Raw genomic sequence first — 16,772 nt, 5'->3', positions numbered from 1 at the left:
TTTCTCCACATCCTTGCCAACATCTGTTGTTGCTTGAGTTGTTAGCCATTCTGACAGGTGTAAGGTGGTATCTCATTGTGGTTTTGATTTGTATTTCCCTGATGGTGAGAGATGTTGAGCATGTTTTCATGTGTCAGTTGGCCATCTGGATGTCTTCTTTGGAGAAGTGTCTATTCATGTCTTTTGCCCATTTCTTCACTGGATTATTTGGTTTTTTTGGGTGTTGAGTTTGATACGTTCTTTATAGATTTTGGATACTAACACTGTATCTGATATGTCATTTGCAAATATCTTTTCCCATTCCTTCGGTTGCCTTTTATTTTTGCTGACTGTTTCCTTCACTGTGCAGAAGCTTTTTATTTTGATGAGGCCTCTATAGTTCATTTTTGCTTTTGTTTCCCTTGCCTCCGGAGACATGTTGAGAAAGAAGTTGCTGTGGCTGAGGTCAAAGAGGCTTTTGCCTGCTTTCTCCTCTAGGATTTTGATGGCTTCCTGTCTTACATTTGAGCTTATTTTTGTGTATGGTGTAAGAAAGTGGTCTAGATTCATTTTTCTGCCTGTCACTGTCCAGTTTTCCCAGCACCATTTGCTAAAGAGACTGTCTTTATTCCATTGGATATTCTTTCCTGCTTTGTCAAAGATTAGTTGTTCATATGTTTGTGGATCCATTTCTGAGTTCTCTATTCTGTTCCATTGATCTGAGTATCTGTTTTTGTGACAGTAGCATACTTTGTAATACGTTTTGAAATCTGGGATTGTGATGCCTGCAGCCTTAGTTTTCTTTTTCAAGATTGCTTTGGCTATTTGGGGTCTTTTCTGGTTCCATACAAATTTTAGGATTGTTTGTTCTAGCTCTGTGAATAATGCTGGTGTTACTTTGATAGGGATAGCATTGAATATGTAGACTGCTTTGGGTAGTATCAACATTTTAACAATATTCTTTCAGTTCATGAACATGGAATGTCTTTCCATTTCTTTGTGTTGTCTTCAGTTTATTTCATCAGTATTTTAGTTTTCAGAGTACAGGTCATTCACCTCTTTGGTTAGGTTTTTTCGTAGGTATCTTATGCTAGGTATTTTTGGTGCAATTATAATTAGGATTGTTTTCTTAATTTCTCTTTCTGCTGCTTCATTACTGGTGTATTAAAATACAATAGATTTTATACATTTATCCTGTATCCTACAAACCTATGGAATTAGTTTATTAGCTCTAACAGTTTTTTGGTGGAGTCTTTCTGGTTTTCTAATGTATAGTATCATGTCATCTACAAATAGTGAAAATTTTCCTTCTTCGTTAGCAATTTGGATGTGTTTTATTCTTTTTTGTTGTGTACTTGTCATGGCTAGGACTTCCAGTACTATGTTGAATAAAAGTGGTGAGAGTGGACATCCTTGTCTTGTTCCTGACCTTAGGGGAAAAGCTCTCAGTTTTTACCCCAGTAAGGATGATGTTAGCTGAGGGCTTTTCTAAGTGACCTTTATTATGTTGAATTATGTTCCTTGTAAAGGTACTTTGTTGAGGGTTTATCATGAATGGATGTTGTACTTTATCACATGATTTTTTCTGCACCTATTGATAAGATCATATGGTTCTTAGCCTTTCTGTTATTGATATGATGTATCACACTGATTGATTTACAGATATTGAACCACCCTTGAAAACCAGGAATAAATCCCACTTGATGGTGGTGAATGATTTTTTTCTAATGTACTCTTGGATTCAGTTTGCTAGAATTTTTGAAGATTTTTGTATCTGTATTCATCAGGGATATTGGCCTGTAGTTTTCTTTTTATTGTGGTGCCTTTATCAGGTTTTGGTATCAGGGTAATGCTGGCCTCACAGAATAAATTTGGAAGTTTTCCTTCCTCTTCTATTTTTTGGATTAGTTTGAGAAGAATATTATTAACTCTTCTTTAAATGTTTGGTAGAATTCACCTGGAAGCCATCTGGTCCTGGACTTTGGTTTGTTGGGAGTTTTTTGATTACTGATTCAGTTTCTTCACTGGTTATCAGTCTCTTCATATTTTCCATTTCTTTCTCAGTTTTGGTCATTTATATGTTTCTAAGAATATATCCATTTCTAGGTTATCTAATTTGTTGATATATAGCTTTTCATGATATTCTCAAAATTGTATTTCTGTGGTGTTAGTTGTTATTATCTCTGTATTGTATTTATTTGAGTTCCCTTTTTTTTCTTGATCAGTTTGGCTAGAGGTTTATCAATTTTGTTGATTTTTTTCAAAGAACTAGCCCCTGGTTTCATTGTTCTTTCTCTCTTTTTTTTTTTTTTCTTTGTTTTCAATATCATTTATTTCTCTTCTAATCTTTGTTCTTTCCTTTTACTGATTTTAGATTTTCTTTATTGTTATTTTTCTAGCTCCTTTAGGTGTGAGGGTAAGTTGTTTATTTGAGATTTTTTTCTTACTTCATGAGGTAGCCCTCATTTGCTATAAACTTCCCTCTTAGAACTGCTTTTGCTGCATCCCAAGATTTCGGACCATTGTGTTTTCATTTTCATTTGTTTCCGTGTACTTTTTTATTTCTTCTTTTATTTTCTAGTTGAACCCTTCATTGTTTATTAACACTTCATGTTGTTTAACCTGCATATATTTGTACTCTTTGTAGATTTTTTTCTTGTGGTTGACTCCTAGTTTCATAAGTTGTGGTCAGAAAAGATGCATAGTATGACTTCCATCTTCTTGAATTTGTTGAGACTTGTTTTGTGGGTTAATATGTGATCTGTTCTGGAGAATGTTCTGTGTGTACTTGAAAAGAATGTGTGTTCTGCTGTTTTAGGATGGAATGTTCTGAATATATCTGTTAAATCCATCTGTTCCAGTGGGTCATTCAAAGCCACTGTTTCCTTATTGATTTTCTGTTTAGATGATCTATCCCTTGATGTAAGTAAGGTGTTAAAGTCTGCTAGTATTATTGTATTATTACCGATTGTTTCCTTTATGTCTGGTATTAACTGTTTTATGTATTTGGATCCATAAATATTTTTTAATGTTTATTTATTTATTTTGAGAGAGAGGGAAAGAAAGCACACATGAGCAAGGGAGGGGCAGAGAGAGAGAGAAGGAGAGACAGACTCCCAAGCAGACTCCACGCTTAGCGTGGAGCCTGACACAGGGCTCAATCTCAACAAACTGTGAGATCATGACCTGAGCCTAAATGAAGAGTTGGATGCTTAACCAACCTAGCCATCCAGGTGCCTCTGGGTACATAAATATTTATACTTGTTATATCTTCTTGTTGGATTGTCCCCTTTATTATTATATGGTGTCCTTCGTTGTCTCTTGTTACAGTTTGTTTTAAAGTCTATTTTATCTCATATAAGTATTGCTACTCTGGCTTTCTTTTGATATCCATTTGCCTTATAGATGTTTCTCCATCCCCTCACTCCATCACCTCAATCTGCAGGTGTCTTTAGGTTTAATGTGAGTCTCTTGTAGGCAGTATACAGATGAGTCTTGTTTTTTTATCTATTCTATTACCCTGTGTATTTTGATTGGAATGTTTAGTCTATTTACATTGAAAATAATTATGATAGATGTGTATTTATTGTCATTTTATTATTTGTTTTATGGTTGTTTCTGAAGATTTCCTCTGATCCTATCTTTCTCTCTTTCATGGTTGATGATTTTCCTTAATGATATATTTGGATTTCTTTCTGTTTATTCTTTGCATATTTATTAGTGGTTTTTGATATATGGTTACCATTAGGTTTTCATATCACCTCTTCTGCATATAGCAGTCTATCTTAAGTTGATGGTCATTTAAGTTTGAACCCATTGTTGACTCCTCTCTTCTGCACATTTTAGGTATATGTTGTTATATTTTATATCCTTTTAATTTATGAGTTCTTTGACTGATTTTTTACAGAAACATCCATTTTTATGGCTCTTGTGTTTCCTACCTTTATACTGTCACTTTTGGTTTCTTCTTTCCTCAAAGAGTCCCCTTTAATATTTCTTACAGAACTGGTTTAGCGGTTATGAACTCCTTTAGTTTTAGTTTGGGAAACTCTTCATATCTCCTTGTGTTATGAATGATAGCCTTGCTGGATAGAGTATTCTTGGCTGCAGAGTTTTCCCCTCAGCACTTGAATATATTGTGCCACTCCCTCTGGCTTGGAAAGTTTCTGCTGAAAAATCCTGTTAGCCTTATGGGTTTTTCCTTGTAAGTTACTGTCTTCTTTTGTCTTAATGCTTTAAAATTTTTTTCTTTATCACTATATTTTGCCAATTTAATTCCAATATGTCTTAGTGTGAGTTTGCTTATGTTGATTTTGTTGGGAGTTCTCTGTGCCTCCTGGATCTGGATATCTATTTTCTTCCCCAGATTTACAGAAGTTTTCAGCCATTATTTCTTCAAATAAATTTTCTGCCCCCCCCCCCCCCTCTTATTATCCTGGGACTTCCGTAATATGAATGCTACTACATTTGATGGAGTCACTGAGTTCCCTAAGTCTGTTCTCACTTTGCATAATTCTTTTTTCCTCTGTTTTGTTCAGTTTTATTTCTTTCCATTATTCTGTCTTCTGGGTCATAAATTTGTTCCTCCACTTCTTGAGCTTCTGCTATGTTCTTATCTTTGTGTTAAGGAAGGTCTCACTCATGTGTTCCACTCTTTTCTCGACTCCAGTGAGTATTTTTATGACCATTACTATATATTCTCTATCAGGAATGTTATTTATATCTGTCTCACTTAGATCTCCAGCCATGGCCTTGTCCTGTTCTTTCATTTGGGATAAATTTCTCTGTCTTCTCATTTTGTCTAAGTCACTGTGCCTGTTTCTGTGTGTTGGGAAAGTCAGCCACATCTCCTGTTCTTGAGGGTCATGATCTTGTGAAGAAGAGGTCCTGTAGTGTCCTGTGGAGTAATGTCCAATATAATTTTGCCTAATGTAAGTATTGCTACTCCTGTTCCCCATGGCTTGGTACTTCCAGGAGTGTCTCCAGTATGTGCTTCGTGTGCTCTCCTGTTTTTTCCTGGTCACTTTATCCTTCAGGCCAGTTGTCTGCAGAGGCTCTCTTTGCCTTTTGTGGGCAGTGTTTGGTCCCTGGCCTGAAGGTGGTGTGCATTTTAACTAGGTGTGCTCTGGTCTTTGTGTGAAATGAAACCTGTCACCACTGCCACCCCACAGGAACCCAGCCTCCACAAAACTCCCACGTCGGGAAACACATTGTGAGCAGAGATTTGGGCTAGTCTTCTGGGGCAGGGGGCCTGTGGTGTTGGGACTAAGGCAAGCATGACTGGGAGGGACAGTTGCACCAAAGCAGGGGGTGTGGGGCTTGGTGTAAGCAAGTTAGGTAATGAGTGTCAGCACTGCGTTGGTTCCCTGTGCTTATGCTGAGGGGTGGGGAATGTAAATGACACCAGCCAACTTCTCGTTCCAGAGGCGTCTCTTTGTGAACACTATCTCTCTATCTCTCTGGGACACTCTCTGAAGTGAGCAAATAACTTTCCCACTGTGTGCGCTAGTGTATGTTCCCACACTGTGTTCCCAGGCTGTTTGCCTACCTCCTCTCCAAGAGCAGCCCCAGTGCCCTCTAGGCTCTATCAGAGCCAAGCATGCTGACCTTTCAAACTCCAGGCTTTAAGCCCCACTCATTACAGGAACTCAGGAAATTCAGCTCCTCTTGTCTTCCAAGCCAATTGCTATGGGGATTCATTTCCCCCATGAACTGTGGGTTGCCATCTTGGCTGCCATCTTCCAACCCCTCCATTTCACATTTTTTGTAGCACTTCTTTCAAACTCTTCCAAAACCATTATCTCATTTGATGATTAAACAACTTTGTCTGATGTGTAAGGTTAGCACTAATTTTCCCATTTGTCAGGTAAGGAAACCAAGGCTGAGAGAAATTAATGGCTTACCTAGACTGAACTACTAGTTTTGAGATGAGCCTAGGAGAGAACTCAGGTCTTCCAACTCCCAGACTTTGTTCTTCCATCTGATCACATTGTCTTTCAGTAATCAGATGAAACAAACTCCAGTGCTCTGTGGATATGTTTTCTTTTCTATCTTGGGCCAGGGTGATGGTGGCTCTGAAGTAGGAAGTGGGTATATCTTTTTATTCTTAAAACAATAATTGAAAATCTTATTTTTTTCCATAAGGGATCACAGGATGGTATCCTATCATTTTACCAGAAGATGGGGCCCTGCCTCACTGTTTGGAGCTCATGCAGAAGATTGTGGGTGGCCTAGAACTTTCAGTTTCCTTCACACATCCTGGAGATAGAGAGCGGGTGTTGGAAGCTGCTGAGCTATTGGGCTGGAGCTTTGAGAATAACCTGAAGAATCTTGTCACGATGGATGAAGAGGAGCCAGCCACTGTCACCATATCCACCCCAAGGCTCTGGCTGCCCATCCATTGTGTGCTTCTTGCCGGCCAAAAGCACATTCATAAGAACATACACTGCTACCTCCGCTACAAATTTTACGATCATGAAGCCTTCTGGACCCCTCTCAAGAAGCCTAAAGAATCTACAAACAAAAAGCAGGTCATGGTTACTTTCAAGGCATCCAAAAGAGCAGAAGTCAATAGGGGCCCGTCACTGCTTTGGTATTTCAGGGAAGAGAGGTTAGAGGTCCAAGTGTGGCGGGCTTATGGCAATGACAGTGTGGAGAGGCCCCACCAGACAGACAGTTGGATTGGCTCAGCCTATGTGGACCTGGTCAGACTTGGGGAGAGGTCAGCAAGGACATTAACTGTCAGTGGTAAGTGAGGAACCATCCTCAGCTGTTGTGGTTTGAGTACCTGCTCTATGACAAGCACTATGTGATACACTCCCTAGAATATTGTTCTCAGTCAGTAAGTGTAAAATAAAAATGGGTGAACTTGGGGGACTACCTGAAAAAAAATGTATAAGAGCCTATATGATAATCTAGAATGCTCGTTTTTTAAATACTCTGAAAAACATCCCTGCTAATGAGACTAGGATATCCTCCCTGTCTGGTCAGCATATGTTGAAATCATAAAGAAAATCTTCATGGTATTAAACTAGTTCACAAGGCAGAAAGGAAAAAGGTAACATTTTACAAGTGGCATTATGTGCTAGATGCTTTCTTTTCAACTTTTGTTCAGTACTTGATACATATACTTGGCCTTGGGAGTTCAAAATGAATAAGAAATAATGAGAGAATAGAGTAGTAAATAAATATTTACAGTGAAGAACTATGAAAAGGTATTCTCAGTGGTATTATGGAGCACAGGGATGCAATATCTCTTTGGTTCAAGGATGATACCTCAGTGGAAATGACCCTTGAACTGAGTTTCAAAGGACTTAGGAATAAGCCAAGAAAAGGGGGGGGGGGGGCGGGGATGATATTCTGAACAAGAAAATAGCCTGTGAAGGTGCAGAGGCATGAAGCAGTTTGACACCTTTTAGGCACTGTAAGTAATTTGGTACTGCTGGATCATAGGATATATAGGATGGGAGATGATAGGAGACGAAGCTAGAAAAGCAAACAAGAGTACTGTACGTTTTTCTGAGAGCTATGGAAAGCTGTTTCAATGGGGTCTGAATAGAGGAGGGACAGTTTTGCCATTTAGAAAAATAAGTCTAGTAACTATAATGACCAGACTAGATTCTTTATAAACATGATGTTTTTTCTTTGGGACACTCCTTGTAAGGTTAGTTGTTATTTTCTTCACTATACAGCTAAAGAAACTGAGTCACAACCCTATTTTAGCTCTATTAGCCTTGTGCTCTAAACCCTATTGTTGAACAAGTGGCCCAAGCTAAATAAGGAGAACTGAGTATCTGGGTGATAATTCTGGATTCTCTGGTTCTCTATGGACCCAGCAGGTGTAATTCTGGCTTTGCTGAGCACCTCATTAAATGCCATGTGCCCTGTTTTCTGGGCAAGCCTAGAGTCACTTCAGGGAGCATGCAGAAAAAGTATTTGAAGTAAGCAAAGCTCACCTGAACTAAAGTTTGTAAAGATAGGCTTTTAACTTCACTGTGCTGAAGAAAGTAGGTCTGGAACACTGAATAAACATTTAGGGATCAAACTCAAGCACAAGTACCTCTTTTTACTGAGTGATACCAAAGGCAGGATTTAACTTTTCAGATTGTCCATTTCTCTCATGCTTCTCCACATCCCTTCAGTCTAAGCTTTTTATCCTCTTGTGAAGGGGCTTTGTACAAGGCGTGGCATTTGATGTATTTGTTGGATGAGTCAAGCAGTCCATCCAGTCATTCTTCCAACCGGCCTTCCAAGTAACTGTTAAGTTTCTTGGGGTAAGGATTTGGCTATGTTGTTTTTAGATGACTCCCCTCCTATCACCCTTACTTCCTCCTTGTGATAATGATGATAATTCACACATTGCATCAGAAGAAAAGAGGTTACTTAAAAACAAAAATAAAAAAAACACGGAAAGTTCCATCTTGCTGCTATGAATCAAATAGCTCCATTTTCCTGAATTGAAATGAGTCTAATGAAGCAATCTTTGAGGTTCTGAAAGAATTCATAGTGCCTTCTGCTTTATAATTAAATCTCATTTTAATATCCAAGAAGTCTATAAGTTCAGATCCCTGGGTTTAAATCTACCACTTTTTGAAAAAGTCACGTTGGTGGGTTACCTAACCCCTCAGATTCTAGCACGTGAAAAACACTCAACAAGTACTAATTCCTCTAATTTTCTTTCTTGCCTCCTTTGCCTCCATCTCCTACTTCACTTCCAAATGATCTTCAGGGCTACTGCCAGAATATATTCAGTTGTTGAAACACGCTAAATTGAGCACCAGGACAGCTTCCTAAGGAGAAGGCCTAAGGACAAGGGCCAGTAAGGACATGTGGAAGGGAAGACAGGCCACTCCTGCTTTAATAAAAAAATCTTACTTTCAAGAGGCTTCAGAGGTCATCTAAGTCTGCTTGCCCCCAGCACCTAAATCTATTCCACAACAGCTCTGCCTGGTAGTCATTTGGCTGTGACTTCAAATCCAAGCTCTCACTACTTTCCATTAATGGAGACAGTGTGTGCTGGGAAGAAAGGAAGGAATACTAAGTTCATACTTTCTTTTACAGACTGGTTTGTTGGGGCATGTAGGCCTGTCAAAGGAGAGAGGACCACAAGCACTCTCAGTCATCTCCTCCAAGGTTAGAGGGTGTTCTTGGTTCCTGCTTGTTTGGGCTTATTCTCCTCCATCCTCTTACAGGTGTGTATCCTCTGTTTGGGCGAAATGCTTCCAACCTCTCAGGAGCTGCCTTGCGAGTTCACGTGGTTCTTTCCTCTCCTTCCCCACACCCTGGGCCTGCTCATGAACTGGATTCTGTGGACTGCAGCAGCCACAGTGAGTCTGAGCAGTTCCCCAGAAGGCATGATGAGATCCAGCGCTCTCCATCACCTGGCCACCAGAAGTCTCCTGCCTCCACCCAGGTCCCCTGCAACACCACCACAGGGGAAGTCTGCCCAGCCCAGGAGGGCCCAGATGAGTTGGATGGAACTTTTGCAGTTAGTATCCTGGTAGAAAGAGCGATGCATTTGAGCTTAAAAGGTATGCCCTACTTACTTTTCCAGGAACATCTATCTGACACCTCAGGCCACGGTCCTATCTTCACAAATCTTTCAAATCATGACAGAATCTGTAATAACTGTTAACCATCTTAATCAATAATTTTGATATTTCTCAAGCCTACAGGTTTAAGCAACATGAGAGCCTTTCTGAACTTAAGTGGACCTTGCCAGTTTTATTAATTTTGCATATCATTAATTCCCCAGTCCAGAAACCTGTCAGCTTAGATACTTCTCTTTCCCTTATCCACCATCAAATCATCAAATCCATTAAATTGTTGTATTATCTCTTAAATTTCTCTTAGGACTCTTTTTTTCTTTCCATTGCTACCAACTCAGGTCCTCTTCATTATGCACTTGGGGCCAAGAGTTCTTAACACTGCATGGCTAAACCCCCCAAAGGCTCCAAGGATAAAAGTCAGGTTGGTGAACTTGAAAAGGAAAATGATTACATCTGAATTTTATTACTCTCAAACTAAAACTTAACATTTCCTGTGATCGTGAACATAGGCAATAGTTGGCAATAGTCACTTGTAATATTAACAGTACCTGTGATGTTGTCAACAATAGAAATCACCTTGAAATGTTTTATCTCAGGACAAAGTCTTCTCCAAGTACAGTCCTTGCTTTGCTGTATTAGAGATACTGAGATCCCATTTGAATCACAAAACCAGGAAATAATTTTTGCTTTTTTACTGACCCACCAAAGCAGCCTATTTTTGACAAGTATATTAGGTAAAAACTTAATTAAGGAAAGCACAAAAAACTTTAATTTTTTTTAAGAATTGTTTTGTTATTGTTATTGCATTGAAAATAGACTTTAAAATACAGAGGTATGACTTACGTTCCATTTTAGGGGGGGTGCCTATATTGCAAAAAGTGATACAAGTACAAATACAAGACAATACAAATATACTTACAACTTTTCTATTAGATAAGTTCCATTTTTAAAATATGACTTGGGAAGGTAATTTGACGATAATTTATTGAGCATCTCCTTGTATCAAGTTCTATTCTCATTTTTGCACAATAATTATCTCATTTAATCCTTACAACAAGTGCAGTTATGGTGTGAATAGATTGCAGTACCTACCCATTTTCTAAAGATCAAGAAGTTAAAGTGACATGAGTTACACAGTTAATAAACTCTGGGAAGCCAGGATTTGAGTCCAGCTATGTCTGGATCTGAAGCCCATGCTCTTTCCTGTATACCATTCTGCCTGAGATACGGCTGTGTTTGCCAGTTAATCCTGCCTACACTATGTTTACCAGTCACTCTAGTCCAGGGTGGGTATGTATTGCATGCCCAGTGCTATGCTTACATTGCAAGAATGACAGTTCAATTCAGCAAGTAGTAAATCTCTCCTGGGCCAGTGCCAGGTACAGAGAGGGCAGAGCAGATGACACATAGTTTCTGTCCTCTGAGAGCCGATATCCCCGTTAAGAAGACTGGCAACTACACAATTAATGATATATAAAGCAAAATGTTCTGAAGGCCAAAAGAGCTCTATAATATATAGAATTTAGAAAGTTTAGAGGGGCATCTGGGTGGCTCAGTCAGTTGAATGTCCGAATTTGGTTCAGGTTATGATCTCACAGTTTGTGGGTTCAAGCCTCAGGTTGGGCTTTGTGCTGACAGCTTGGAGCCTGGAGCCTGCTTCGGATTCTGTGTCCCTCTCTCTCTACCCCTCCCCTGTTCATGTGTATGCGCATGCTCATTCTCTCTCTCTCTCGCTGTCTCTCAAAAATAAAGATTTTTTTAAAAATTAGAGAGTTTAAAAACAGAGATGAGATATGTTCGAGAAATCAAGAAAAGTTTTTAGAATGAATAGGATTTCAGAAAGGTGGGGATAAAACTCCAGGTAGATATTTCAACTTAAACAAAGGTATTAAAGTAGGAAAGTGTATATTCTGGGCTTGCTTAGAGAGGGCATGGGGGATAATATCAGCACTTTATCCTCTGACTGGATCCTCTTTTGGCTAGTCATTGCAGGGGAGTTATGAGAATCATGAAGAAATAGATAAGAAAATTGCTGAGCAGCAGCAAGGGCTCCACTAAGACTAACTGACATGATTTTAGAGTGACTGTGGATGACACAATGGTGATTTTCTTCCAGTAGTGTTTGGCTTCCTTTGTGTTGCATCACAACAAACAGCAGGCTATTCCCTGGGCCTTTGTTCACACACCTTTCTCAGCCTGAATTCCTTTCTCCCCTCCCCCAGCTACCAAGTTCCAGCTGGTATCCTGCTCTTCTCCACATTCACCCTGTTCCAGCCATGCTGCCCACCCCCCCACCTTTGCTTTTTCTGGAATATAGACAGACTCCTGCCTGGAGGCCTTTGGATCTGATGTTCCTCTGCTTGGTATATTCTTAACCCCTGGTTTGTCTTTATTGAAATAACTTTGTCTCAGAAGGCCTTCCCTGACCACCTATCTAAAATTGTAGCCCCTCCCCAACATTTTCTATCCCTCTTCCCTGCTTTATTTATTTATTTTTTTTAACGTTTATTTATTTTTGAGACAGAGAGAGACAGAGCATGAACGGGGGAGGGTCAGAGAGAGAGGGAGACACAGAATCCGAAGCAGGCTCCAGGCTCTGAGCCGTCAGCACAGAGCCCAACGCGGGGCTTGAACCCACGAACTGCGAGATCATGACCTGAGCTGAAGTCGGACGCCCAACCGACTGAGCCACCCAGGCGCCCCTTCCCTGCTTTATTTTTGTCTACAGCCTTTAACAGTGTGTTTTGTTTACTTTCTGTCTTTTCTAGAAGAATATAAGTCCTACAGAAACAGGGATTTTTCTTTGTTTTGTTTTATTTATGCTAAATCCCCAACACCTAAAACTGCATCTGACACATAAGCAGCAGTAAATGTTTGTTAAGTGAGGAGGTAGATGAATCTGAGGCCTTGGTTAAATGCCCTCTTCTTAACACCTTCTCTGATTTCCTCCTTTGCCTCCCCTGCATCAAAGTTGCTTATGGGGAATTTAACAGAGGATAAGTCACAGGATTAATATATTTATTCCACTGTGTCCAATACAGGGCATAGGATCGTGGCCTCTTACACAGAAAATTTCTGTCACCTCTTCTCCATTCTCAGTGCCACATTGCTTGTTCAGGCTTCAGAAACATGGACTAATGGGATAGCCCTTTTAATGGTTGCTGCTTCCAGTGTTTTCTTTCAGTATCTTTTTCATTCTGCTGTTGAGGTTATATGTCTTGTCAACAAATATGACCTCTCTCAACTTAAAATACTTTGTTGGCTTCGTATCACTTGCACTCTCAGTGACATAGAACACAAAGTGCTTAGGCATGTGGCCTAATCAGTCTTTCCAGCCTCATCTTGCACCATTTCTTACAGTCAACAGTTTGTTTTTTGCCAATGCACCATTCTCTCTCCTACTACCAAGCCTTTGACCATGCTCTTTTCTCTTCCTAGAATGCCTTTTTTTCTCTCCTTTTCAACAAACTTACGCCTCATCCTTCAAGATAGACTAAATGACACCAACACTTTGAAGCCTAGTGACCACCTCTCCTAGCACAAAACCTCCCTCTAGATTTCCCAAACTCCCCCATACCACCACCCCCACTCCCACACATGAAGTTGTCTTTCTTCATATTATATATCAGTCTGCGCTGAAGATGTCTATAAATGTGTCTCCCCACTAGCTGTCTGTTCTTTGGGACAGGGACTGTGTGTTTATTTCTGTATCCCAGCACCCTGATCTTCATGATGTAGCTAAGCAAATGTAATAATGTCCTCTTGTTTGTGAATATGATACATAACACCTCCAACATTTTTGGCATGAATTACAAATCTATAAATCACTTGTTATTTGGCCTCTCTCTGTTTATCCAGGGCAGAGCACTCATCAGGGTGGATATCTGATTTTCAGAGGTCTCTGTTGTCTCTTGATTCTACCCTCAGTGACAGACCCATATATTCTTTCCTCCCACAAAGTTTATGTGTCAGTCAGGCACTGTGTTTGGTCCTGAGAAATACAGACCTGCCCACCACTTCTCTGAAATGTGCCTTCCAGATGATGATGTAATAGAGTTCTGCAATGGGAGTCAGAGGACTGGGTTCTGGCCCTAGCTAAGTCATTAACTTGCTTTGTGACTTTGAGCAAATGCATTTCTCTTCTCCTCAGCCATGAAATGTGATGGCCATACACGTTCATGTCTAAGATTCCCTTTAGCTCTTATCATCTAAAAACATAGTGCTGAGGGCAACTCATGCCATACTCTCTGATTCAGCTGTAATTTGCCAAGCTTTTGTGAAAATCATTTTGCATGCAAGGCTGCATGCAGAAGGTTCAAAAACAGCCCTGAATTAGCCTCAGTAGAGCTTAAACATAAAGCAGCTCTGAACTTTCTGTGGTCTCCACTGTGGTCCTGGTTCTGAAAATAAAAGACTTTTTTTTTTTTTTTTTTTTAATTTGAGAGAGAAAGAGAGTGCACATAAGCAGGGGAGAGGGGCAGAGGTGAGGAAGGAGAAAGAAGCCTAAGCCGGCCCACGTTCAGCATGGAGCCCAATGCAGGGCTCACTCCCACAACCCTGGGATCATGACCCAAGCCAAAATCAAGAGTCAGACACTCAACTGACTGAGCCACCCAGGCACCTCTAAAAGAGCTTCTTGAATACTTTTGTTAAAGAAAGCTCTGAGATCCTTTCTTTATGAATCAGCTTCAGTACTCTTCAGATTTGTATTCTTTTACTAGACAAACAGGTTATTGCTGGCCCTGTTTTATAAATAAGGCACTGAGGAACAGAGAGGTAAAATTATTTGGGGTAATCTAAGCTATACTCAGTAGAAACAAAAATTATCTACAGTATCATCAGCCTTTAGAGGCTCTTTTTAACCTACCCAGGCAGGGTTAGGAGCCCCTCTGGGTTCCCACAGCTACCTGCGCTTTTGGTATAGTCTTTCTCTTATTTTGTTTGTGTCTGTTTCCCCCAGATCAGGAATCAAACCTGACCCATGTGGGCACATGTGACAGAGAGGAAGTGTCCGTTAACACTGACTTAATGAAACTGCACTAAGTTTTTGTTAATATACAAATTTGGGCATCGCTTGAGGGGAAGGTTTCCATGCATTCATTCCAGGCCAGAGAGAGAGCTCTTAACCAAATAGAGCTAATTAGAACTATTGCAATGACAAAACCCTGGAGTAGGAGCCCTGAAACCTGGCTGGGTCTTCCAAATCCTAGTTAACCAGTTCGTGATGAGCAAGCCACTTTACCTCTCTGTTCCCTGGTTGCCTTATTTGTGAAATAGGGATAGAGGCATCTATCTTGTGGGATTTGCAGGTATGTTATGAGCATAAGTTTCGTATATAAGAAAGATTTGTAAGCTATAAGGTGTTACCCGAATATAAGGGGTTGTTATTTTAATCTCTGTGAAACAATTATATCTTTCTTGATGCATATATTTACATAAAACACGGGAAATCTAGGGAAAACGGTAAAACTGGTTCATCTCAAGTCCCCTTAACTGCTCTTGATGTGTGTCCCAACCTGTGGAGGTATAGTGGCTTTCTTCTAGGCTGCCTCCAAAAAAGTGTTTCAGAACTTGACCTTTTCCAGATATGTAAACAGGCCCACCTGAATTTCTACCCACAAGGAGAGAGCCAGGGAAACCTGATAGACCTGCTTTCTCAAGTAATTTGTCACCTGCTGTTTGGCTGAAAGGAGTATTTCTATTCAAGATTGAGTAAGAAACAGTTTTCTTCCAAAATCAAAGCAGTAGTTTTATTTCGAGGCCTTTAGCAGATAAACCATCTTCAAAACTAAGTTTAAAAGGGATGGGGTGGGGTGGGTGGTATGAGAGCGTTCTGAGCAGTACTAGTAGACATTTGGAATCATAAGTTTATTGCAAGAAGTGTTTTGGGAGTACATGTTCCAGGTGAGGAAACTGATACCCATAGAGCCAGAATGAAGTGCTCATGTCATGGTAAATCAGTGGCAGAGTACACAGGAACCTAGGGTCCTGCCTCTCAGAACCATAACTGGCCCTCTCTGCTGATCTCTCAGAGCTTTCCGGAGCAGATGTTGTCCTCTGCTGGTTTGTGCATGCTGCAAGCAGATAAGGCAGCTTCTCTCTCCAACCCTGGCAAGTGTCTGTAGACAGAGGTAGAGGCAAGACTGCAAACCTTTAATAAGGGCCTTGGGTCCTCTCCATGCATTCAGGGAACTCTGAGTTTAGTGAGGAAAACCCAGACACAGATTATCACAGGATTTTGTGGGAACTGCCAACATAGAGGCAGATTATCTCTCCCTCACTGTGAGGATTTATGACATTTTATTGGAAGAAATCAATTGAAAAGCTTGAGACTTTCTAAGGAAAGTGGGAGAAAGAGAGAGCAGCTGTGTCAGGGAGTGTTCAGTTGTAGGAAACAGAACGCACTGAAGCCATATTATATCTTGGATGCTGGGAGGCCCTGTGGTAGTAGTGATGATGCGAGTTTTTTGTTCCTCTGGGTTGCTTAAGTTATGTTTAAGACACACTTCTTCTTTTTTCTTTCCTTCATCTGTAATCCTAAGATTCATAGCAGAGATTCAGAGCTGAAAGTGATCTTGTGGAATACATAGACTCTATATTATACAGAGTCTCAATTACTCAGCACTGTCCAAAAGAACTCTGTACTGTGATGGAGATGTTCTGTATCTTTATTGTCCAGTATGGTGGCCAGTAGCCACATGTGGCAATTGAGCGCTTGAAATGTGGCCAGTGCGACTGAGAAACTGAATTTTTCATCTTTATTTTCATGAATTTAATTTAAAGTTAAATAGCCACTTGTGGCTAGTGGTTATCTTGTTAGTTCATTTATAGACTATCTAGTATCACCAATTGTCTTCATTTTTGTTGTTTTTTTCCTCATAAATAAATTAAAATTTTTAATGTTACATTTTCTAACTTAAATTGTGTCCTCCACAAACAACTGTATTTCTTTGAATAACAGTTTAGGTAAGTAGGTTTAGGCAGCCTATTGAGATCTTATATGAAAAGTCTGCTCTCTACGTATCACAACTGTAAGGTTGACTTTGTAGTGAATGTAATTCAGGACATTCATCCTCCTTGTGTGGACCTCACATTTTCCTACCAACATTTGTCAGCTTCTGTAAAACAGAGAATCATCTTTTGGGTAAACTGAGATGACTGAAGAAAAACTTCTGCTGTAGGTCCTCATAAGGGCTGGAACACAGCCTGGAAAAATGTGAAAAATACACATTGTCATTTCTGTGT

The 16,772-nt window shown here is 40.0% G+C and overlaps 1 protein-coding gene and 1 long non-coding RNA gene across 11 annotated transcripts in view; one reads left to right on the top strand and one right to left on the bottom strand.

Annotated features, from left to right (window-relative positions):
- The window catches only part of C2CD3 (C2 domain containing 3 centriole elongation regulator), a 145,823-nt gene that overhangs the window by 78,573 nt on the left and 50,478 nt on the right, over positions 1–16,772 (top strand). For 9 of the 10 annotated variants that reach the window (XM_078433101.2, XM_078433098.2, XM_078433096.2 and 6 more), the window contains 2 exons: positions 6,124–6,726; positions 9,171–9,509. In XM_078433101.2, the coding sequence (XP_078289227.1) occupies positions 6,124–6,726; positions 9,171–9,509 (942 nt within the window). The remainder of the gene's footprint in view (positions 1–6,123; positions 6,727–9,170; positions 9,510–16,772) is intronic. The other variant, XM_078433102.2, reaches the window with a different exon arrangement.
- Positions 9,446–16,772, bottom strand: part of LOC144612921 (uncharacterized) — an 89,480-nt gene continuing 82,153 nt past the window's right edge. Inside the window, exon 5 of the long non-coding RNA XR_014135303.1 lies at positions 9,446–16,733. This is a non-coding gene — a long non-coding RNA (uncharacterized LOC144612921). The remainder of the gene's footprint in view (positions 16,734–16,772) is intronic.

This window comes from Panthera onca, chromosome D1 (genome assembly GCF_046562875.1).
Source record: "Panthera onca isolate mPanOnc1 chromosome D1, mPanOnc1 haplotype 2, whole genome shotgun sequence".
Lineage (NCBI taxonomy): Eukaryota > Metazoa > Chordata > Mammalia > Carnivora > Felidae > Panthera > Panthera onca.
Note: the sequence above shows the minus strand (reverse complement) of the source record. Positions and strands in the feature narration are given on the sequence as shown.